The sequence below is a fragment of the Gopherus evgoodei genome, chromosome 1 (genome assembly GCF_007399415.2).
Source record: "Gopherus evgoodei ecotype Sinaloan lineage chromosome 1, rGopEvg1_v1.p, whole genome shotgun sequence".
Classification (NCBI taxonomy): Eukaryota; Metazoa; Chordata; order Testudines; family Testudinidae; genus Gopherus; species Gopherus evgoodei.
Window position 1 is genome coordinate 28,596,420 of NC_044322.1, and position 25,056 is coordinate 28,621,475.

At 43.8% G+C, this 25,056-nt stretch overlaps 2 protein-coding genes across 3 annotated transcripts in view; one reads left to right on the top strand and one right to left on the bottom strand.

Annotated features, from left to right (window-relative positions):
- Positions 1-5,164, bottom strand: part of ANGPTL5 (angiopoietin like 5) — a 39,009-nt gene extending 33,845 nt beyond the window's left edge. The window contains exon 1 of one of the 2 annotated variants that reach the window (XM_030560246.1): positions 5,117-5,164. The gene's annotated coding sequence lies outside the window, so the exon portion shown is untranslated. The remainder of the gene's footprint in view (positions 1-5,116) is intronic. The other variant, XM_030560235.1, reaches the window with a different exon arrangement.
- A 10-nt stretch (positions 5,165-5,174) lies between these two features.
- Positions 5,175-25,056, top strand: part of CEP126 (centrosomal protein 126) — a 59,889-nt gene continuing 40,007 nt past the window's right edge. The window contains exons 1-5 of the mRNA XM_030560223.1: positions 5,175-5,332; positions 7,317-7,436; positions 12,635-12,780; positions 15,556-15,667; positions 20,459-20,657. Coding sequence (XP_030416083.1) covers positions 5,175-5,332; positions 7,317-7,436; positions 12,635-12,780; positions 15,556-15,667; positions 20,459-20,657 — 735 coding nt within the window. The remainder of the gene's footprint in view (positions 5,333-7,316; positions 7,437-12,634; positions 12,781-15,555; positions 15,668-20,458; positions 20,658-25,056) is intronic.

Below are 25,056 nucleotides of genomic sequence, written 5' to 3' on the forward strand. Positions count from 1 at the left end.
CTAGGACTAGAAGGGACCTCAAGAGGTCATCGAGTCCAGTTCCCTGTCCTCATGGCAGGAACAAAATACTGTCTAGACCATCCCAGATAGACACTTATCTAACCTACTCTTAAATATTTCCAGAGATGGAGATGTTTAAGGTTCATATACACTAGTTCAAACTGGATTCTCCAGGGACCAACAAGCAAAGAAATGTTTTTTGGATAAATAGTCTGGTTTTAAACTGGCTCATGGCCTTCTTCCTTATAAATCAAATGGACAGGATTCCTGGTCCACAGAGGGTCCCAATCTTTATGATAGGGATGGAAGGACTGGGCCTACTGAGGCCTCATAAGACTGTGTTCTTGTTTTGAGCGGAAGCTCTGAGGAACTGGTAACTGCAAAGAATCCCCTTGGGTGGAGGGTTGAAGGACTGCATCTGCCAGAATCCATGTTAAGTTGAACTCTGGTGAGCTTATTAGCATGCAAGTAGGATCTTTAATTGTTTTTACTATGTTTTCTCTGTAATGCTTTTACCTGAAGAATAAAATAGACTTTCATAGAAAGAACTGTGTGGTGCCTTATAACTGTAGCAATTACACCTGATAACTGTCTCTGATGAGAAAGCAAGCAGATGTCCTTGGTAAACCTGCTGTGTTGGACATGACCCAGTGAAGGTAGGGAACTGTGCAGCTTGGCAATACTCCATTCAGAAGGGACAGAAATATGGGACTCCTCCCAGAAAAGCAGCGGCTGGGGAGCTGGAAGCCTGAGAGTGGATACCCTTGCTGGAACATTGAGGTGAAATACAGGTACAGTTGCCCTGAAATGTGACAATATTTTAAATTTAAAAGTGGGTGTGAAATATTACTATTCTGTTTTGTTAATGCTTTATACCTAATTTGTACTGGTGAAAAGCATACATAGTGACTATTGCGCTAGTGTTTAGCTAGCTTGAGAGCCAGGATTCTTGGAGTCTTGTCTCAGCTCTGACATTTATATGCTGGGCACTTTTAAGCAAGTCTCAGCCTTTTGAGCTTCAGTTTTCCCACTTGTAAAATGGTGATAATAATGCCTACCTCAGAAAGTATGGTGAGCCCTGTAAAGTAGTTTTGAAAAAAGAACTCAAATGCCAAGTATTATTTTTATTCTCATCAGCACAGCCACAGAACAGCTGCACATTATGAAAGAGAAGAAGTGGTTTAAAAACAAACATAGCTGCCAAGAAGTGCCTTGCCAGGAAATCACCAGGGCATTTGGCCTTGTGCAAACATCTCATCCATGGTGTGGCAATATCCCAGTATCACACGCCTTGTTCTGTCTTATTGCTTAAAGTGCAGTTCTTCTCTGAAAATAATGGAACAAACAGTACATTTTTATTCCACACAGCTGCTCCCTTTTTGTATTATGTGTTATAACTGTATATTGTAATTACAAATATAATTGTTCATTGCTGTCTATTCCATTTAGCGTTGCAAAGTCAGTACAGCTAGCAGAAAGTGAGCTGAATTCTATTTTATGTTCTGCATCATCGACAAACAAAATTATTTACTAAGGCAATCAGTTACATCTGTGCAAACTCACTGAAGGCAATAGGCTCACTAAAGCATGTTTTGATCTGCAAAATCTTTATTTTCAGTAAAGAGACAGCAAAGAATCCAGCCTGAGCTTGTAGGGCTGGGGGACAGGTAGAAAATGACATCCTTTTACCATAAATCAAGAACAATATGGAAATAGTTGAGACAACAAACATAGAAACCCACGTAATGCTATTTATTTTTAGAGAAAAAATTCATATTTTTCTAAAAGCATGTAAACATTCCCAGTTAAGCACGTTAACACCCTGTGCTGCCACATCACTAGCTTGGCTGTCCTGCGTGTTGATGAACAGTGTCTATATGCCAAGTGCTGTACTGTGTGGAGGGAATGAAAGGAGAACAAAATCCTCCCAAATGCCTCCAAAAGGCAGCAAAGTGCAGCAATGAGTATTGTTCTCCATATCATCATTCTGAGCCAATAAAAAGCAACTGACTGAAACAACGTCAGTACTGCCAACTCCAAGCATTCAAAAATAAGTTCAGGCCTCAAAGAATCATGAGATTGGATTAGAATCATGAGATTGTTTTCTAATCTTTAGGATAGAACAAGGGTCGGGTTCAGCCGACACCAGGCTGGGTGAGGACAGCAGCCAGGACCCTGGCAGGCAGCAGCATGCCATTAAAAATCCTGCCCAGTCCAGCCTGCTCTTCTCTACCTCCTGCCCACTGCTCTCTCCTGTAGGGGCAGAGTGCAGAAGCTTGGTCCTGCCGGCTGCTGCTGCAAGGCAGCCTCCACCGGCAGCCAAGCTCCCTCCTCCCCCACCTCCTCCCCCAGCATGCTGGGTTCCTGCCCCTCCTCCTCTCCCTCCCTCCCTGGGCCAAACAGCTGATGGCCCTGGAGAGGGAGGGGGAGAAGCGGAGCCAGAACTGCAGCCGTAGCAAGCTCGCTGCTCCAGAGAAGAGGCAGGGACAGGGCCTTGGGGAAGGAGGGTGGAATTCAGGGCATATCCCCTCCAGCCCCGTGCTGTGAGCCGCTCAGGGCAGGAGGCTGGGAGCATCCCCACCACTCCAGCCCACCTCCCCAACCCCCTGCCCTGACTCCAGAACCACCCCATCCCTCCAGCCCTCTGCCCTGAGCCCTGCACCTCCCACAACCCCAGCCCTGACTCCAGCACCCCCCATACATATCCAACTTCCTGACATTCCATGCCCTGACTCCTGCACCCCCCTCACATGCCCCCATCCCCCTGCCCTGACTCCTGCACCCCCAACACATACCCAGCCCCCCACACCCCATGCTCTGACTCTTGAACCCCCTACATCCCCACCTGAGCACAAAACGGAAGCTCCTGCACCCCCCCACACACACACATTCCCACCTGCACCCCTCACACCAAATGGGAGCTGCCCAGGTAAGCACTCCACACCCAAACCTCCTGCCCAACCCTGAGCCCACTCCCTCATTCTAGCTCCTAGCCAGACCCTACACTCCAACCCCCAGCCTGCTCCTTCACCCCCAGCCCTCCCCCAGCTCAGTGCAGAGAGAGGAAGAGAATGGGTTAAAACCAGGGAGAAGGTAGGTACCCACTCTATGTGGGCAGGGCCGGGACCCCAGACCAGCAGCGAGCTGAGCAGGGCCAGGACCCAGGCTGGCAGGAGCTGTCGGACAGAACCCCATACCAGCAGCAGGCTGAGCCCCCTACTGCCAGTCTGCGGTCCCGGCCGCTGGTCCTGCTCAGCCTGCTGCCGGTCTGGGGTTCTGGCTGCTGGCCCCTTGCCAGCTGGGGTCCGGCCACCGGCCCTGCTCAGCCTGCTGCCAGCCTAGGTGAATGGAACCCCAGTCCGGCAGCGGGCTGAGTGGGCTGGCTGCGTAAGATCAGCATTTTAATTTAATTTTAAATGAAGCTTCTTAAACATTTTTAAAACCTTGTTTGCTTTACATATGACAATAGTTTAGTTACATAATATATAGACTTATAGAGACCTTCTAAAAAACATTAAAATGTATTACTGGCATGGGAAACCTTAAATGAAAATGAATAAATGAAGACTTGGCACACCACTTGTGTAAGGTTGCCAACCCCTGGAATAGGATCTTTAGGATAGGAACATCTTTAGGATATTCTCGTATTTTTCCAGGTGCACTTGGGTTTTCCAGATTTTCTCAGCAAACATGAAAGCTAGAAACTTGCAGAAAGCAAGCAAGTGTAACACTGACAGGTCCTGGTCATTGGTGGGTGGGATTGAAACTAGGACCTGTGGACATAAAAGCATGAGCCTCTACTGCATGAGCTAAAAGCCACATGGCCCTTAGCTAAGGCTGTAGAGCAGACTCATTAATCTCTCTCTCTAAGTGGTCTCGGTGCCACTAGATGGACAGAGTAGAACACCCAGGAGGTGTGTGGGTTACATACTTCCCCTAGCTGAGGAAGCATGTTCCGAGCATCAGAGACTTCCCTGTTGAAAGCCTGGATGAGCCCCCACTTTTAACACCGACAGACCCCGGTTGTCGGAGGGTGGGATTGAAGCTGGGACCTCTGGATCTTAGTGCATGAGCATCTGCTGCATGAGCTAAAAGCCACATGATATTCTTAGCTAAGGCTGTAGAGCAGACTCATTAATCTCTCTCTAAATAGTCTCGGTGCTACTAGATGGGACAGAGCACCACTCCCAAGAGGTGTGTGGGTTACACGAGCAGACAGTCTTATCAGATACAAGTCATGGAGCTAGGGCTTTAAATAGAACTCAAAACATCACAAGACTTCTGAGAAAATGATGAGAGCTGGCAAAACTGTTAACATGATTTACCCATAAAAGTGTCCCAGTATCACCAGCTCCCACAATTTTATCACAAGACTCATCATGTTTGGCGTTTTTGTAAAGCCCCAGCTCCAAGAATCACATTGAAATCCACCTTTCATTTTTTTAAAGAAGCCTCCGTAATTTTGTTAGAAAACACGACCCCTTAAAGCCTCAGAAATTAGACAGGAAATAAAAAGAACCCCAAATGCACATTATTTTTTAAAAACTCATCTTTTGGATGTTTAAAGTTTTTTAACAGGTTAGCAATCAGGGCCGGCTCCAGGTTTTTTGCTGCTACCAAAGCAAAAAAAGAGCTGGATTGCGGCCCCTTGAAAAGGGCCATCCCAAGAACATGCTTGGAAAGCTGGTGCGTAGAGCCAGTCCTGCTAGCAACAGTCTCCGACATGCTTCTACCGGGACTTCTCACCTAACCCCCTTCAGCTCCTAGCCCGCCCTCTACTCAGGCCCCACCCTGTGTCCCAGCCCCTCCTGCTCCTAGCCCCGCCTCCTTCCTGGGCCCCGCCCTGCCTCCCAGCTCCTCCCCCTCCCTGCCCCTAGCCCAGCCCCCTTCTCGGGCCCCTCCCTCACTCCGAGCTCCTCCCCCTCCCTGCCCCAGCCTTACCCCCGCTCAGGCCCCGCCCCCCTCTCCTTTGCCGATTATGCCGAGGCTGCTCCCCCCTCCCCTCCCCTCCCCTCGGCCCTGGTTTCCGTTGCGAAGGAAGCGGCGTCTCTGGTTGCCAAGATGGCGGTGGGGCGGCAGAGCCCCGGAGCCGTGGGCGCCCCCGCCCAGCACTGACCTGGCGCGTGAGCGGGTCGGCGGCAGGAGCTGTCATGGGGGCGGCCCGGCGGGGCTGAATGGAGCCCGGCGTGAGGGCCGCGGGGGGCGTCAGCCCCGCACAGCGGGAGCCGGGCTCCGCTGCCCCGGGCGGCCCCGGCTGGAGAAGCCTCTTCCGCCCCGAGCCGGACAGCGCCCTCCAGAGCCAGGCCGGCACCTTCGCGGGCAGCGCGTGCGCGTATCCTTCGCGGGTCCGGGCCACGGCGGGGGCGGGGGGTTGGCGGGCCCCACGCGACGCGCCCCACCCCCGGGAAGGTTGGGGAAGGGGGACACGGGCCCCAGCGACAGGCTGTCTGGGGGAGGAGGGGCACGGAATGAGTCCCCTAAGGGAGGCTGGGGTGAGAGGACAGGCCCCGGGGGTGGCTCACTGGGGATGTGCGGGAGAGGCTTGGTTCAGAAGTCCCGAGAGGTGGTTGCCTCAGGAATAGGTAGGACAGGCACCCCAGGGATGGGTGGGACTCGGGATTGCTCAACAGCCCTCAGGTTGAGATGTGGGTGGGGTTTGTCCCACGGATGGGCAATATCCTCCCCAGTGGTTTTACAAAAGGGGCCTGCTTACACTATTGTCAGGGTACCCAAGGTACCCAGTGCCTGTGGTGCTCCCCAATGTGGTGGCAATATGGAGTTATTCTTGGAGTCTAAAGCTGGAAGGAACCATTTTGATCATCTTGCAGCAACATGTTGTGATATTACAGCAAGATACATGGGCATAAAAGCAGTCTCTTTTTACATCAAGGAGAATAAAACAGTACCTAAAACCATTTGGTTTTAGTTTGGTTTGAACTTTCTCTCTTTCTCTCGTCTTGTATACAGTAGATATTTTGAGGACATATCTCACTATTGTACAATTTAATTCAGCTTTACCTGTGATGGAAATGATGGGTGTCTTAGGGTAGACAGGACACTCATGCTCAGCAGTATTTTTACTACTGTGTCAGGGAGACTTGCTCTGATTAGACAACATAGCAATAACAGAGCCTATGCTCTGTGTGCATTATTGCTCCAACTACTGCTACCCTTGGTGCAACTATACCAGTGGTAATCCGGCAACTACCAGAAATGTCTAGCCTATGTGTTTGTTTCCCTGCTGTCTGTATAATCTTTGTGCCTAATCGTATTTCTACGGCACCCATTGCTGTAATGTCTAAGCATATGGGCAGTATCTGATTAGATACTATTATTATTTATTTGTTAAGTAGTGAAGTGCTTAGTTTTGAATAAAACAAAGAAAAATGCTCAATCTCTGATCCAAACATTTCATGATCCAAAATACAAAGATTATATTTTAGATTGGCAGCTAGGACTTTCAAAGAGGCCTAAGGTGGTCAGGCACTCAACTCCCATTGAATTTTAATGGGAGTTGGATGCTTCAATCCCTTGGGCTGCTTTGAAAATCCCAGGCCTCGGTATTATAATGACAGGCACTTTACAAATTCCTTAAACATATTATATTATACAAAACATTAATGTATGTGTATTGGTGCCCCAGATAAGTAACGGACACAATGCTAAGATAAGGCAAATATTGGATCCAGCTTGACATTTACTGTATAGATATGTATTTTAAGCAAGAATATTAAAGAATTTTGAGTTGGAATTACTCATTACATTACAGATTAAACAATGACCATGTAGGGATTTTTTAATGTTATTTTAAGAAATATTTTCTCTTTGATAACCTTGCTGTCTGGTAGCTAGTTCAGATAATAAGGAATGATGTATCCTCAACTCTACATAATAAAGCTGTAATTCCATGTGGTAACATCATAAACCCAGAGTGCAAAGCCTGAGTGGGTTGATATGGTCATAGAAACTAAGTGATGGAGTTACCATCTTAGTGTATGTAAATTAAGGCAGTACCTTTATTTAAAATTATACATTTGTGATAAGGAGCTATTGTGTAATTACCAGTAATCTGAGGAATCGTCACCTTTTAGTTGCACATGGATAGTTTACACTTTCTCAAAGAAGTACATAAGGCTCGTCATGCAAAAGGATCCTTGCAAACATGCTATTATACCCATGAAAAGTCCAATTTTAAATCTGTACCTAAAACTGCAAACTCTTTTGTAATCATTCTGTAACTTAATAAGAATACTGCATAGGAATTTCAAGGATTTTACCTATATTTTCTGTTGTCTTTAACATAATGCCATGGTCAGAACTTTGAAATTTCTTCTTGAAAGAGATTTAGAAGAAGAGCGTGAAGCATTATTAGAGGATCAAAAAATATGTCGGAGTCGGGCACGAAAACTTTGTATAGAGACAAACAGAAGAAGAAAGTAAATAATTATGAGATTTGGTTTGGGAGGGTTGTTTGTATTTTGTTTTCTAAGGACTTAATCAAGTTGTTAGATATTTGATATATTGATATTGTTGTTCTCACATTTTAAAAACACCTATGGATCTAAATAGTAGCACAGCTCCATTCCAGAGAAATCAAGGATTAGTTTGTTGTTACAAGACACCCAAAATATGAAAAAAATTGTGAGAGTCATCTTCAGAGTTTCTCATTATTATGGAAACTTTTTTCTTCAATTAGCTTTGTTGATCAGAATTACCTTCCTTTAGCAATATTTTTTCATCTCCTGAGCCCCATCTATATTCCTTGTGTTCTCAAAAGTCTCATTGGCTTTAATGGGAACTCTGAGTTTGTAAAAAATGCAGGATTGGACCTTTTTTATTTTATTTGTAACAGTCATCTTGAGGGGATTTCAAATGGCAACTCTAAATTTTCTACCTTTCCTAATACTTGTTGTATGCAAAAACATGATAGTTGGCTAAAAATGATCAAACACATCATTTTGACGGATGATCTTTGAAAAAACTCTAGAAATCTGTGTATTAATAGTGGACTACTGTCATTAAATTGGTATTCATATAGATGTTATATGCACTTGCATAAGAATTCCATTATAATAGTAGCCTTAAGAAATACACTGTGTTTCTAGATTATGATCCTGGTAAAATTATTACTTAAATAATGTTGGTGTGATGTATATTAAATAAATAATTGCTTATTTGTGTGGCAGCTGAGATATAATTTATCAGTGGTTGAACTGTAAGTGTGTAGTGACAGGTTAACAAGTGGAAAATGAAGGAGAAACTGTACCTATTTTGTTCTGCTCAGCAGTCTGAAAGTTGTAAAGTTCTTAGTGTGAATAAACTGTGAAATATACAAAATATAGAAAACTTGAAAATCAAGAGCCACTGTTCCTCTTTGTGGGACAAATAATGTAGAGACTAGGAAGCTCCTTGAGATTTAACTCATTCTTTCTTCCCGATTGTTCCATTGAGAGGGATGTGGTTTACCTCCTCGTGAGTGGTTCACTGGGTTAGGCCTATAAAATTTGGGGATATTCTGAAATCCCTTGGGATTTCAGAACACCTACAAAGGGCATGAGTAATCATATGAATGTGGCAGTCTCTGTGTTGCTATCTGGGCTCCCCCAGGGCCTACACTGCCAAGTGGCTGCACCAAAATTAATTGCTGAGGGGTTTGAATGCATGTAGCAGAAATTACTCTTGGTACCACTAGCTGTAACTTCACATTTATTTCTGATTTAAAAAAAAAAAATAGATCCATATACAGCTGAGCACCTAGCTCTACCTCCTTCCGGCTCCTAATAGCAGTAAGATCCCTGTGCTGTTTGGGCCTACAGAATGTAGCAGAGATGCTATTCTACCTTCTCTGCCTTTTTATGTTGTTATGTTTTGTTCTGCATCGCAAAGGGGAGGGGAGCTTGTGGCCTAACATTTTTACTACCACTTTTTAGCAACACAATAACTATTATCAGCATACACTTGAAATGCAAATTATATGACAAACTTTGAGCCCCAGTCTGAGATAGCCCAGTGTGCAGAGAACTATTTTTGAAGTCAGTGAAAATTCCTTGTATAGAGGGCTTGCAGGTTTGAGCTTTTTATTTTCAAACTTTTCCATGTTTATTGATTCTGCATAGTATTTCTTAACTTCTGAAATTTCACATTGAGTTATAATTTTCTCTTTAAAGTCATATATATAAAAATGAGCTATCATATAATGTGCTGTTTATGTCCCATTTGTGTTCAGTCAAATGATGAAACACAAAAGTATTGAAACATATACCTGATGTATGGTGTTCAAATTAGTGGTTGGAGTTGGGCAATTGCCTCTAGTATCCTTATGTCGCTGTTTATTATTCATAGAAGGGGCCACAATTAGTAAAATTTACAATCAGGTGTCTTACGGCCAATATCTGAGCTACTTTGAAATTTGGTAGTAAATCTGCCAATTGTAATCTGGGTAGTGTATGTCCTCTCCAATAGTGTATGGAACTTGCCCTCTCCCTCTTTGAGCCACATACAACAGCTGTAGGGTTGTAGGATTTCCCATTATCTAAAGTATACAAAAGACAGATCCAGCATATGAATCTGTAGATCAAGCAGACTCTCCTTTCCCTGAGTTGCTGCATGGAGAGTTATTTTTAAAAAATGTTTTTCAGGCTGAGTAGGTCTGTCTGTTCTTTATCCAATATTCACTACCTTAATGGGTTGGGTAACCTAGAAATATATAATGGTCCTCCACTGCCATAGCTTCTTTTGACACCATCTTCATACAATATTTGTTGTTTATTTTGAGGGTGTAAAGGACAAATGCCTTCAAGTGTTTGTATGAAAATAATCTTTATTACTTAGGTCAGCGGTATAATATAATTAAACATACCTCATAATGCCCTTGTTTTATAAATAATAAAACAAGCAACAAATATAATAATAATACTTCTCACTTTCATTTGAGACTCTAACAGCATTAATTAAGCCTCATACCATCTCTGTCAGGTATGTAAATAGTCTAATTTTACAGAAAGGTTAATTGAGCCACAGAAATGTTCTCCCTCTGGGCCCCCCATACCACCAAGTGTCCACTATTTTTAGTAACTTTTGAGAGCTCAGTTTGATACACCAAGGGCCTAATTTTCAGAGATGCTGAGCTTCTGCAGCTCTCATTGACTTCCATTGTATTTTGGGATGTTCAGGATCTCTGACAATCAGATCTTAAGTGTTTCAATGTCAACACTCAGAACAAAAGTAACATCAAAATTTTGGCTAAGTTGCTTGCTCACAGTAACATAGCAAGCCATTGACAGAATTAGGAATAGAAACCAGAAGTCCTAATTCCCAGTACCTTCCTTTAACCACTAGAGAATGTTGCTACCCTTCAATGAAACAAATGGACTGATTGCATACTCCCTATGAAGTCATAATTGCCAGTGAGGTCAACGGAATATAGCTTGAGGAAGGCGTGTAGGACAGGCCCTTTATGATAGGCGCTTATGTTGTAACTGGTTTTTATATGGCCTAAATTAAAATCAAAATTTACTATAGTTTTCTTGTAAAAGCAGCAAAGAGTCCTGTGGCACCTTGTAGACTAGCAGACGTATTGGAGCATGAGCTTTCGTGGGTGAATACCCACTTCGTCAGATGCATATAGCATCACATGCATCTGATGAAGTGGGTATTCACCCATGAAAGCTCATGCTCCAATACATTTATTAGTCTACAAGGTGCCACAGGACTCTTTGCTGCTTTTACAGATCCAGACTAACACGACTACCCCTCTGATATAGTTTTCTTGTACATGTCTTCCTTTTCCAGTAGGTTATATTCAGATCTGGGCACACTTCACAATAATTTACAGTCTCAAGCAAGCAGAAGGCATTTATCATATCAGTCTTGTTCCGAATCCAGTATTAATTTGACATGTTTGGATTGCAAATTATTTTTCTGCATAGTCAAACCTGCTGATAGTTGTTGTGGGCCATTTCATGATATTGTTTTTAAACAGAAGTCCTCATCAATTTCAATGGGAATTTAGACTAAACATGCTGGGAATTTTAACTGGGAGATGAGCTTCTAGTCACTGTGATCCCTGAGCAGCAGAGTTCAAAAATTTAATCAGAGTAGTCACTGCTGCAGGAATATTTGTGTAACCCTTCTGCCTGTTGGAATTGGCTGCAAGAAGGGCCGGATTCAATATCTAAGGGTTCCTTTTCAACAATACAACACAAAACAGGCTCAAGCCTCACCCAGTAGCCTGGGACAATTACATACCACCCCCTGGGCGCCTCTAAGAGACAATACTTCCCTTCTAACAAGCACAGAATCTGAGTGTAGAAAAGAAACTTTAACAAAAGGAGGGAAGTAACCTAGCATTAATTTGGAAAAATGCCATAAACAGGGTTTATAAACATAAACCATGAGCAAAAGACCCACCCCCACCTTTTTCTCAGGTTCTAAAGTCCAGCCACCAAAAAGTCCCTTTTAATGTGCTCGTCCCTTCTCTGCACCCCACTCACAGTTGCTATCCTTGTTCGGTGCAGACCCTGAGTTCAGAAGTACATTTGCTGAGTTCACCTCCGACCCTGGGTAGTAGTGGGGGGGTAAGAAGGCACTTTATTCACTCTGCTGTCTGGGCACTCACTCGCCACTCCTCTCCGCGGCTGCCCTGCTTCCTGGTCGCAGCTCCGTTCCTCTCCACGGCTTCTCCACCGCCGGTTGCCTCTCCACCAGCTGCCCCGTCAGCCAATCGCTGCGCCTCTCTGCCGGCCGCCCCACTAGCCGATCACCATGCTTCTCTACTGGGCTTTGCTTCACCGGCTGATCACTGATTCACTGGGATGTCTTTAGGTCCCACCTCTTAACACAGCTCTTAGTGATTTCAGCTGTTAGTGGGGGAGCCTCACTGCTGGTGCACAGTGGGCAGTCTGTTGCATCAGAGACACTGTCCCAAAGCAAGTCTAATGCTTAGACTTAGATTACCAGAAACTTCAGCTCTGCAGAGTGTAACAAGACTGTCAGGTGAGTCTTAATCAGCTCTGTTATTACACAGTGGAGAGAGAAAGGGTCAAATGGTATCTAGGGCCCTTAGGCTTGTATTTTCCATGTGTCTTTGGTTAATAAGCTTGACCCCTCAGAAGGGGCATTGTTCCTTATGTAAAGCCTCTTTAAACTTATTGATGACATGGGAAACTGAGGCATGGAGCACCTGCAGTGCCACATTTGGCCAGCAGAGTATATTATAGGGAGGATATGCCTTGTTACATAACTCTTCCTTGTGAAGCATCTAGTACTGGCCACTGTCAGAGACCAGATACTAGTCTAATCTGCTGAGCGATTACTATATTCCTCTCATAAGGGATGATCAGATCATTTGATCAAAGTTAGCAAATAGGAAGATTGTAATATGACCCCTCTTCTTTGGCACGTGTAGGACATTGTCCAATTTCAAAAATGTTCTCAACTGAACCGTCATTTTCCAGTAACACTGAAGTTTGCGTGGCACTGTAATCTGTGAGAAGTAAGCTTTTAAACTAAACAGGATATTATAATATTATGCAAATAGTTTAATGAAGCCATTTCTCTGAGTGTAATTATAATTCCTGTGTGATGGGTTATGTTCATCAGAAAAAAATAACCATTGTTTTTACTTTTTAAATAGAGCACTTGAGGAAAAACAGAGGGCAAAAGAAGAAAAAGAACTAAGATCTAGAGAACAGATCCTGAAACAAAGGAAACTGAAACTTCAAGAAGCAACTGAAAAGTTCCAGCGTGCTCATCTCCATTTTTCCCAACGCAAGAGAATAGGTTTGGAAATTCATCGCACAATGTAGTGAATCCTCATATTGTATGTATTTGTCAGTCTAATGCTTCCTCAAAGTGCCCAGGACTGTGAGTCCACCTGTTACTCTTCTGCCTCCAGTGATAGGAAGATTTACTTGTACTTAACTTAGAGAGCTCCCTGATACCACCAGTCTGTCAGCTACCCAAACAATCTTCTCAGGACAGTGCTAGCCCTCACTTTGCATTGCAAGTTAACAATAGGTGCACCTCAATCCCTGAGCCCCCTTAAAGTGTTCCCCTGCAGTGTTCAGCCCTTAACCACTGGATACTCACAGAAATTATCCTGTAAAGGAACAGTGCAAACACCAGTCTGTTTGATTTAGCTGAGGATCAGCCCCAATGTAACCTCGCAGCACCAAGATATATTTATAGTGAAAACAAACATGTTTATTGTTAGAAGGCTAAGATTTAAGAGAGAGTGGAAAAGGATAATGATAGAAACATATATGTTTGCATATAAAACAAAGTATAACAGCATAAACTGTAATCAGATCAGTTTATATAAAGCCAGATCAAACTGGATTAAGGATAGACAAATGTCAGACAATATTTGGAGAGTACTTGAACCATTCATAGTGCCAGATCAAAAAAGATCCATTTCTCTTGTTATTACTAGACACAGAGAAAGCCTGTGATAGAATAGAGTGGAACTTTCTTTTTCAAGTCCTGTCCCATAAGCAATGTTCCCTCTAATTTTTTACATCCATGTGCGGAATGAATTTTGTTATGTGCACTGATATGGAAGTGATAGTGTGGTGGGGATGGGGTGGGGAGTTCAGAGTGGGGAGGGGGCTCAGGGCTGGGGCAGAGGGTTGTGGTACAGGGGATTGAGGGTTCTGGCTGAGGGTCTGGGCTCTGGGGTGGGACCAAGGCTGAGGGGTTTGGGGTGTGGGAAGGGGCTCAGGGCTGGGGCAGAGGGTTGAGGCATGGGGGGGTGAGGACTCTAGCTGAGGATAGGAGCTCTAGAGTGGGGCCGGGATGAAGGTTTTGGGGTGCAGGCTGCCCCGGGACTGTGGCGAGGAGAGAGGACTCCCCCCAGCTCTCTCTTGCTGCAGCTGTTGGGGCTAGGGGAAAGGCGCCTTTCTCCGCTGCTCACCTGCGCAGCCCTTGATAGCCTGCTGTGCGGCCGCAAAGCTTAGAGAGAACTTAGCCCATAAGGACTTTGGCCCCCTGTTCCTTTAAAAGATAAGTTGTCTTTACCCCTGTCCAAAGCAGCTGTGCAAGTTAATGGAGTTAAAGCTCCCCTTTCTGAATTACACAGAGGGACTAGGCAGGGATGTCCATTGTCTCCTTTTCTTTTCTTGCACTCGAGCCTTTGGCAAAGAGAATAAGGAACAATGGATCTATCATGGGATTAAAACAGTCAGGAGCACATCATAAAATAGCATTACATGCACTGGTATTATATTATTTTTATCTAAACCAAGTATTTCCCTAAAATGAGTTTCTAAAGGAAATCCAGGACTTTGGGAAAGCATCTGGATTTAGAGTAAATTATGCCAGATCTCAAATGTTAGCTTTCAGTTTGCCAGTCTCTGAAAAGTCACTCCTCCAGAAAACATTTGGGTACAAATTCTATAAGATACTTGGCAATTCGAATCTCAAACAACCTATAAGAACTCTATGAGTTAAATGTCAAACCACTACTTCAACAAATGAAAAAAGTAGGCAATTTTTTTTTTTGATTGGGAAGAATAGCTACAGTCAAAATGAATATTCAGACAAGGATATCTTTCTTATTTTAAAATCTTTCTGTGATTGGCCTAGATAAAACTGTTGCAGGAATACTGAAGATGCTGTTAGAATTTATATGGAATAAGAAAAAAACAGGAGAGAAAGAAGATACCATTAAAGAGGGTGGACTAGCTTTTCCAAATATTCTATGGTATTATCAAAGCAGTAGTGGATTGGGGGCACTCTAACCCAGCCAAAGACTGGGTCTGTATTGAACAAAAGAATTGTGTAGTATAGTCATATACCGCTTTTGAGGCGATCACTAAAATAATCTTTGTCAGATTTGTTGTCACAGATGCAGCAGCATCAACTGTGAGTTATTTGATCTTAAAGTCAGAGACATTATCAAAGTAAAAAAACCTGAAAAGGATGGTACTACTTTACAGCTTAATCATGGCTTTGCCGTGAGGGCTAGGTTGCAAATCACAAACACTCTCATGGTTTCCCTGTTGTGTCAAGGCAGGAATAAATGGTGCCAGTGGCCAATAGCTATACCACCTAGTGTATTAGGGAGGTGGAGCAAGTCCCCACCCTGTTCTTCCCACTTGCACAAAGGGAGATGTAGTGGTTCTGTGGAGCGTCCTTCCCCTCCTGCACTACTACCTATGATGTGGGAAGTAAGCCATAATTCACCCTGGGAAATTACTAGACAGAATTATTCAGTCATTTATCAGTTTGTATAATATAGTTTGGCTAAAACAACAACAAAAAGAGAGTGGTATATTACATATTTCTTTCAGCAGTGTAGACTAAAGACAAATGCTAAAATTTTCAAATTCAGATCAGGCTCCTGAATAATCCATATTTAGGCATCTAAATAGAATTGGCCTGATTTTTGTCTTCAGCGGTATTGAGCAACTCTAGCTCCCAGTGATGATCAAACCATTTCTGTTTATTGTTAGTCTGACTTTAGATATCCAAGTTTGAAAATTTTGGCCAAAATGATTTATGATGAAGTTTTATAGAATGTTTCCTTATGATGTGTCTTTCCATTTAACCAAATAGTTCAGAGAAAACCAGCTCCTCGATTAGAAGAGGCTCTTGAACAAATTCAAGGATCCGTTTTAACATCAGGGTTATATTTATCATCATCTAATAGGCACAAAAGTAGCTGCAGGTAAACATTTCTATTTATTCTATTGTGTTTAAAAACGAAATTATTTAGCTAATGCATTGTAATATACAGCAAATAATTGACACTACTCTTCTGGAATTTTAGCAAACTATCTAGTGGCAAAAAATGCTGCTATGAGTACTGTAGCAGAGTAATTACCCTGCTACTGCCCTGAAGGGCTTAAAACAGCCCTGGAGGAAGGTTGTGGCTGGGCGCTGCTAAGTTGGGTTGATTGGGATGTGGCTGCAGCTCAGCCACGCCCCAGTCAGGCTCCAGCTGGCCTGTATAAAGAGGCTGGGAGCCAGGAGCTCATGAGTCTTTCTCTGCCCATTGAGGGAGAAGCGCCTGGCTGTAGGGAGCTAGAGACGGAGTACCTGAGTGGAGCAGGGCTTGGGACAGGCCAGGGCCGGCTCTACAGTTTTTGCTGCTCCAAGCAGCACGCTGAATTGCTGCTATGGGCGGCGGGGGCAGTCCATGTGCCCTTAGGGCGGCAGGGGCGTTTCCACGGCGGCGGCAATTCGGCGGCAGCTTCTACATTTAGCTGAAGCCACCGTGGACAGCTAAACATAGAAGCCGCTGCCGAATTGCCACCACTGCGGAAACACTCCTGCCGCCCTAAGGGCACATGGACTGCCCGCGCCACCTGCGGCAGCAATTCGATGCGCTGCTTGGGGTGACGAAAACTGCCGCCCCTTGCAGAGTGCCGCCCCAAGCACCAGCTTGGAATGCTGGTGCCTGGAGCTGGCCCTGGGACAGGCTGAGAAGCTGGGGAGCTCCAGCCTGGAAAGCCTCAGGCTGTGGCCTAGCATAAGGCCAAAAGGTACTGGGGGTTGCAGAGGGCAGCCCAGGGGTAGGCAAAGGCAGCAGGTCCAAACCCAACCTTGCCAGTTATGAGGAGGAGGCTGATACTGCAGTCTGCCCCAGGGCACGGGGGCTAGACAATGACTGGCAGTAGCCTGATACTGAGGTGAGTTGGGGATAGTAGGTGGGGGTTTCCCAGGGAGGGGAGACCCTGAAAGAAAGGGTTTACTGCCAGGGGGCAGCATCCCAGGTAAAAGGGCACTGGGTCCAGGGAGGGACATGGGGGATGGGGGACAGAGGACAGGCGGATCACCAGCCTGCAGAGCGCGCTGCGGAGCTGGAATGAGCTAATTCCCTGAGAGACTAGTGGGAGGCGCCACAGGGGTGAGTCTGTTCCGCTACAAGTACTATTAAAATTAAAATGTTGTGCCATATCCTTAAATTGTTTGATGTCTACATGGCACAAAAGCAGAGGAAAGGAGGCAAACGTTTGCACTCCCCTAATCCTGGGGGCTCGTTCAATCACCAGCATTAGTTAGAGCAGCCTCAGGACTGTTCTAGCCTGAACCAGTTGCAGTGGCTGCCAAAGGCCATTCTCCCATCCCAGGATTAGAATGGGATGAATAATGAATTTTCTTTGTTCTTGGGCAGTTCCAAAAAAGTTTCATTTTGGGTGGAATTGAAACATTGAAAAAATTTCAAGTCTCATCAAAATGAAACATTTTATTTCAACCTAACTTGAAATTTTTTGTTTCAATTTTGCACATTTTAAGGAAAGCAAAGGAAGAATAGCTTTACAAACAGCAGAAATGAGGAGAAGAAGGAGGTGGAACCCTACTTATGAGCATTAGCCCAGTGGTTAGGAAACTCACCTGGGATGTGGGAGACCCAGGTTTAATTCCCCTGCTTTCCCCTTGCCTGATGTGAAGAAGGAATTTGAACTTTGAGCTCCCATGTTGCAAGACAGTATCTTAGCTGCTGGGCTATAGGATATATGTGACATTGGTCTTTCGTAATCTCTCCTGTTGAAACTCTTCCACTTGGTATAAATAATAGTCATTGGAGCAGGGAATTGACCTTGGGTTTCCCACATCCTAAACGAGAGCCTTAACCACCAGGGTATAGAATCTTTCTCTCTGTTTTTTCTGGTCCCAATGCCTATTCATTGTCATTCCCAGTAGCATTTTGTAGTCCTTCATAATAACAATTTCAAGTTGAGTTGAAACAAAATATTTCATTTTGACTATTCTGAAACATTGCAGTTTCAGTTTGGTCAAAGCTTATCATCGAACTCAACACATATTAGTGAATAATTCTGGGTCATCCAAAACTGCATTTTTCAGTGAATAAACTATAGCTGAAAAAATGTCTCCAAGCTCTACCCTGGATTGCTGGAGCAAAAGAAGATATGATATGAGTAGGTAGATATTCCCATTTCATGTATGGAGAACTGAGGTACAAAAATTAAGGTCAAGACTATCTATTAATTTTGAATTTGAGGTGCTTAGGACCTGGTTTTTCAGAATACTTACCATTGTAAAGTACTTACTGTGGTCAAAGCAGAGCTCCCATTGACTTCAGTTGCAACAGTGAATGAACAGCATATCTGCAAATCAGACCCCCAGTGTATCAAGATGGGTACCCAGAAAATGAGAACACATAATTATTGACCTCCCATGAAATGTTTACTTAAGTGACTTGCCCAGCATCACACAGGAACTCTGTGGCAGAGTCAGTTCTCCAGGAAAGCATTCAACTGCTTTAATTGTGATACTGTCCTTTCTGAAATCTTCCGCTTCATCCACTATATACTTTCCAACTTCTATAAAAATAGTATGTGATCATGTAATTAAAGACTGTATCCTAATATGTACAACACAAGGGGGCTGATTTAAGGTTGCACAGTCAACTTTAATCTGGTATTTCCTAATTTATGTGTCCTTGACTTTGAAATCTTAATGTTCTTTGAATATAGTTATTGTGTGTGGTTTCCTAGTTGTTGGTTTTGTTTTTTTTTTGAAAGCAAACTGAAAAAATAGAAACGCTATAATGTGATACCATATTGACACCCACATGGATCATCAGGAAGGTTTGAATCTTTATATTCACTGCATAGACTTTTCCCACTTGAATTAAGTGGCTAACTTATAACAGTGGTAGGTTTTCATTCTCTCTGTGGACCAGCACTGGAGGGGAATGGGACATTTTGTGGATTTCACTAGGAGGGTGGTGAAGCACTGGAATGGGTTACCTAGGGAGGTGGTGGCATCTCCTTCCTTAGAGGCTTTTAAGGCCCGACTTGACAAATCCCTGGCTGGGATGATTTAGCTGAGGTTGGTCCTCCTTTGAGCAGGGAGTTGCACTAGATGATCTCCTGAGGTCTCTTCCAACCATAACTTTCTATGATTTTTCTGTGATTTGCTGACAGCAGAGGAAAGGTGAGGCTCAGGAACCTTTGGTTCTAGTCCAGGCTGTAGGGGAGTGTGTGTTTTAGTGGACAGCACAGACTCTTCTGCCCGGTCCCCCCCAAGCATGATCCCTTCTGCCCCTTCCCCTTTTACCTGCCCCTGTCCCAGTTCTGTCCTTTCTCCATTCCATAGGCTTCTTATCCCAGTCTCGTTGCCCAATCATTCCCAGTCCCTCTCCCCTAGCTTCTTGTTCTCAGTGTCCTGCCTAACCAGACCAAGTACCCTCCCGGCTCCTCATCCAATCTGTCTCTCTCCCTTTCAGTCACCTCTGCTCGCATTTCTTGTCCTCAGTGACTTCCAGTTTTCCTCACTGGCTCCTCATCCGATCTCAATGTGTCCCTTGCCCACCACTGTGTTCATGTCTTGGTCTTTGCCCAGCCAATCCCAGTTCTCATGCACCATGAATCCTCCTCCAAGCTGTCTCTACTATCTTCTCCTTCCCCCTGCACCACCAATTCTCAGTCCCATCTCACCCCTGCCAGTCAATTCCTCGTCTGATGTCAGTTTTCCACTCTACCCCATTCACTGGGTCCCAGGTATCTCCCACTTGTTTCCTTCCATGGCTTCCAGTCAAAGTGTCTTCTCCCAGCTCCCAGTCAAACCAGTATCATTCTCCCTCCATCCCAACTCCCAATCCCATTTTTTCCTCTTCCCCCACTAGCCTTCAATCCTAGCTGTCCCTCCCTGGCTCTTTATCCCAATGTACTCACCCACCTCTACCCTGAGTCTGGTTTTTGTCTCCTCTGCATTCACATGGGGCAACTTCCTCCTCCTGGTTGTCTCGGGCCCAGCAGGGGTTCATTGGGAGCACAGGAGAAACAGGCTCCCTGTTGCCTTTTTCAGTACCAGGACCAAGCCTGCTGCAGCCCAGAGCTGCAATTGTGAGGAAAATCTTTCTCAACCATGGGCTGGAGCATGTACAGTGTACACATTATCTTTGGGGAGTTTAGTTGCAAAGCTCTGGCAAGACTCTACTGAGCATTTGTGATCTCCAGTTCTTCAAATGCTTGTGATAACTTGGCCAAATTTGGGTTAACTTTAATGTGATGGCAAAGCCACATCCCTGACACAAAGCTCTCCTCCACCCTTTGCCAAATTCAAATCCCTCTTCCAAGGCATGGGGGCACTAGAGTTTCTCAAACAAAATATCACCAGTATTTTTTTAACATGGGCAAAAAAACCCAAAACCCTAGACTCATTCTTGGAAATGACTGAACCATTTTGTCAGAAGCTTTCCAAAAGAATTCAGCCTGAGGCAGTCATTAAACATGAAAAATTTCAACCCAAATCTTTAAAGTTTGGCAAAGCTAAAAGCAACTGCACAACCTTAATAATCGCTGGTGCTATCAGCCCCACCAGTAATTATGTATATATTATGTTGCCTCTATTTAGGAGATATTATATTCTTGCCATGTACTTCAGCATGTTTCTTATTTTAAAAGCTATGTATTGTAAACTGTATAGTTAGATCAAGAAATACATAGTTTAGTTACTTTTGGCTTAACTTTTATTTTTTCACACCAAGAATTACAGATTCTTCCTCTGATTCATCAGAATCTAAAAATGGCTTCTTACATCGAAAGCAGATCTCCACAAATGTTGGCTATGATAAAATGATCCAAGAAAACAGTGGAACAAACTTGGATAGTGACCAACTTCTCGTCCAGCAAAATCTAGAGGAAATGCAGCTACTCCTTGAAAAACAGCATCTCAGCAGCTTGGCGGTAGGATTCTTTGAAGTTATTCACTAAATAATGTTTCTCAAGTGTCTTACTAAAAATGGGAAGTCAGATAGGCAGCTATCCTCCTGACAGTCTGATTCTGTTTCAAGTGATTGCACATGTCTATTCAACTCTAGGGGTGTGTGTGCCCAGTATACTAGTAGTATCAGTAAAAGCAGCAAAGAGTCCTGTGGCACCTTATAAACTAACAGACGTATTGGAGCATGGGCTTTCGTGGGTGAATACCCACTTCGTCAGATGCATTCACCCACGAAAGCTCATGCTCCAATACGTCTGTTCGTCTATAAGATGCCACAGGACTCTTTGCTGCTTTTACAGATCCAGACTAACACGGCTACCCCTCTGATAGTAGTATCAGATTTTCCCTTAGTGGTACCAGTCAGGACAGCATGTACACTGTCTGCTGAAGTCTTGGAGAAGCTCTCTGGTCACCCAGTTCTGAAGGCAGCACAGACGTAAGGGTAGCAATTCTGAAATAACCTTGTGACCCCCCTGCAACTTTCTTTTGGGTCAGGGCCCCCAATTTGAGAAATTCACAGGGGAGACCAGCAATCTGTATAGTATAGAGGAAAAGCACACAAAAGACCACATTTCATGGGAGGAGTCCAGATTTCAGGGTATGTGATGTGTTTTTCATGGTCGTGAATTTGGTAGGACCCTGCTGATGAGGCAGTAGTGTCTGGTGTTTCCTCACTTCTCCTGGACCATTACGGGGCCCACAAAGACCTGAAGAGGGTGACTTCCTCCCTACATATGCAGATAGCAGTAGTTCAGAAGAGCTCACACAGATTGTTGATATGTTGGGATCTGTGAGGCCCTCTTGAGTGGCATTCCTAGTAAAGAAAACTATTCTGGAATTCACAAAAATATTGTGGCCAAATGCTATCTTCCCTGACTCCCACAGCTGAAAGAACTGAATGGGAAGTAGTATGTCCCCTCACAGGGGTTTGAACATTTTTGTATACACCCCCTACCCTGGGGTCTTTGGTGGTTTCAGCTGTTAACTAAAGACAGCATCAGGGTCCACAAGCGTCTACCCCAAAATCAAAAGATGCAAAGAAATGTGACCATTTTGGGAGAAAAGTTTATTCTACAGCTGAACTATAACTATGGATTTATAATCCGTAAGCATTGCTGGGCATTATGACTTCTCCCTCTGGGATAATATTTAAAAATTACAGATGAGTTGCCAGAGGAGGCCATACAAGAGTTTCTCATAGTGTAGTGAATGAGGCAAAGATTTTTAGTCAGGACCTTGCTTCAGGCTGCATTGAACGCTGCAGATTTTGCTGCCAGAGCCAATAAATCAGCCATTACAATGCATAGCTGTTTGTTGTTCCAGTCAGCAGGTCGTCTTCAGGAAGTCCAACAGACCACCCTTTTGAGGGACCAGTGGTTTTTTCTCAGCAGATCGACTACAAGCTTCAGAGCCTTATAGATTGTAGAATTCCACTCCCAAAAGAAGATGCAGTTCAGCCTTCAGCAGTCCAACCATTATACTTTTTTACACATTGTCAGCAGGACCAGTCTAGGATAAAAGGGAACAGTTACAGGCAGGAGCGGTGTCAGGGTTTTTGGCGCCCTAGGTGGGGGTCCTTCCGCGCTCCAAGTCAGCGGCAATTCGGCGGCGGGGGCAGGCCTTCCACACTCCCGGTCTTCAGGGCACTTCAGCGGCGGGTCCCAAAGCGAGTGAAGGACCCGCCACAGAATTGCCACCGAAGACACAGAGCGTGGAAGGACCCCCCGCTGCCAAATTACCGCCAAGGGCGGCAAAATGCCCCCCCCCCGCAAATCCTGGTGCCCTAGGCGACCGCCTAGGTCGCCTAAATGGAAGCGCTGGCCCTGGTTACAGCAGGAGACCACCTTCACCTTTTTTATCTTCTGTGAGCTCATCCAGCCAGCCTAGGAACGCCAACACTCAGTTAGACATTCTTGGACCCATATCACTACAGACCTGTGGGTCTTAAGTATGGAGGAATTGGGAAATCTCCTTCAATTTTACTTCTAACTCCATTTCCCCCTCTTTCCCCCTCCCAATTCCTATTCAGGGACAACTCTCATGAGGAAGCTGTCCTTCAGAAATTATAGAACTGTACAGTTAGAAGGGACCTCAAAGGTCATCTTGTCTAACCCCCTGCCAAGATGCAGGATCTGTTGTGTCTGAACCATCCAAGACAGATGGCTATCCAGCCTCCGTTTGAAAACTCACAGTGAAGGAGCTTCCAAAACCTCCCTAGGCAGTCTGTTCCATTGTCATGTTTGTCTTAAAGTTAGGAAGTTTTTCCTGAAATTAAATCTTCTGTGCTGTACTTTGAACTAGGGCTGTCAAGCGCTTAAAAAAATTAATTGTGCGATTCATTGCATTGTTAAACAATAATAGAATACCATTTATTCAAATATTTGGATGTTTTCTACATTTTCAAATATATTGATTTCAATTACAACACAGAATACAAAGTGGACAGTGCTCACTTTATATTTATTATTGATTACAAATATTTGCACTGTAAAAAAACAAAAGAAATAGTATTTTTCAATTCACTTAATACAAGTACTGTAGTGCAATCTGTTTATCATGAAAGTTGAATTTAAAAATGTAGAATTATGTAAAAAAAATTGCATTCAAAAGTATAAAATTTTAGAACCTGCATGTTCACTCAGTCCTACTTCCTGTTCAGCCAGTCACTCAGACAAACAAGTTGTTTACATTTTCAGGAAATAATGCTGCCCGTTTCTTGTTTACAATGTCACCTGGAAGTGAGAACAGGCATTCACTTGCCACTGTTGCAGCCGATGTCACAAAATATTTACGTGCCGGATGTGCTAAAGATTCATATGTCCCTTCATGCTTCGACCACCATTCCATGTGTCTATGCTGATGATGGGTTCTTCTCGATAACAGCCCAAAGCAGTCGCATGTTCATTTTCATTATCTAAGTCGGATGCCACCAGCAGAAGGTTGATTTTCTTTTTTTGGTTGTTCAGGTTCTGTAGTTTCCGCATTGGAGTGTTGCTCTTTTAAGACTCCTGAAAGCATGCTCCACACCTAGTCCCTCTCAGATTTTGGAAGGCACTTCAGATTCTTAAACCTTGAGTTGAGTGCTGTAGCTATCTTTAGAAATCTCACATTGGTACCTTCTTTGCATTTTGTGAAATCTGCAGTAAAAGTGTCCTTAAAATGAACGTGTGCTGGATCATCATCCAAGACTGCTATAACATAAAATATAAGGCAGAAGGCGAGTAAAACAGAGCAGGGGACATACAATTCTCCCTCAAGGAGTTCAGTCACAAATTTTAATTAATGCATAATTTTTTTAACAAGCATGATCTGCATAGAAGCATGTCCTCTGGAATGGTGACCCAAGCATGAAGGGGCATACGAATGTTTAGTATATCTGGCACATTAATACCTTACAATGCCTGCTACAAAAATGCCGTGCGAATGCCAGGCTCTAAAGTTTTACATTGTTTGAGTGCAGTTATGCAACAAAAAAATTCTACATTTGTAAATTGCACTTTCACTACAGTACTTGTATGAGGTGAATTGCGAAATACTATTTCTTTTGTTTATCATTTTTACTGTGCAAATATTTGTAATAAAAAATAATACGCAATTTTTTAATTTAGTTACAACACAGAATACAATGTATATGAAAATGTAGAAAAAAATCCAAAATATTTAATAAATTTCAATTGGTATTCTATTGTTCAACAGTGCAATTAAAACTGATTAATTGCAATTTTTTATTGTGATTAATTTTGTTAATTGAGTGAGTTAACGGTGACTAATCAACCGCCCTACTTTGAACCCATTGTCTCTTGTTCTGCCTTCTGTGGCAAGAGAGAATAACTTTTCTCCCTCTTTTTTGTGGGAGCCTTTCAAGTATTCGAAGATTACAATCACATCTCCCCTTAATCTCTTCTTTTCCAAACTAAACATACCCAGATCCTTCAGCCTTTGCTCATATGGTTTACATTACATCCCTTTGATCATCTTTGTTGCTTGCCTCTGGATCCTTTCCAGTTTCTCTACATCCTTTCTATACATTGCTGAAACAGTACTCCAACTGACGCCCAGCCAGCACTGAGTAGAGCAGTACTGTCGCCTTCTGTGACTTGCATACTATGCCTCTGTTAATGCAACCTAAAATTGCATTTGCTTTTTTTGCAGCAGTATCACATTGCTGACTCATGTTGAGGCTGTGATCCACCACAACTCCCAGATGCCTCTCAGTTGTGCTGCTACTGCTAAGCTATCATCTTCGGTTATCAGCTCACCTGCATTGACCAGTGGACCCACACCATCCCTGATCTTTCTTTTTTGTCTTACGTATGTGAAGAACAGGTTTCAGAGCGGTAGCCGTGTTAGTCTTTATCAGCA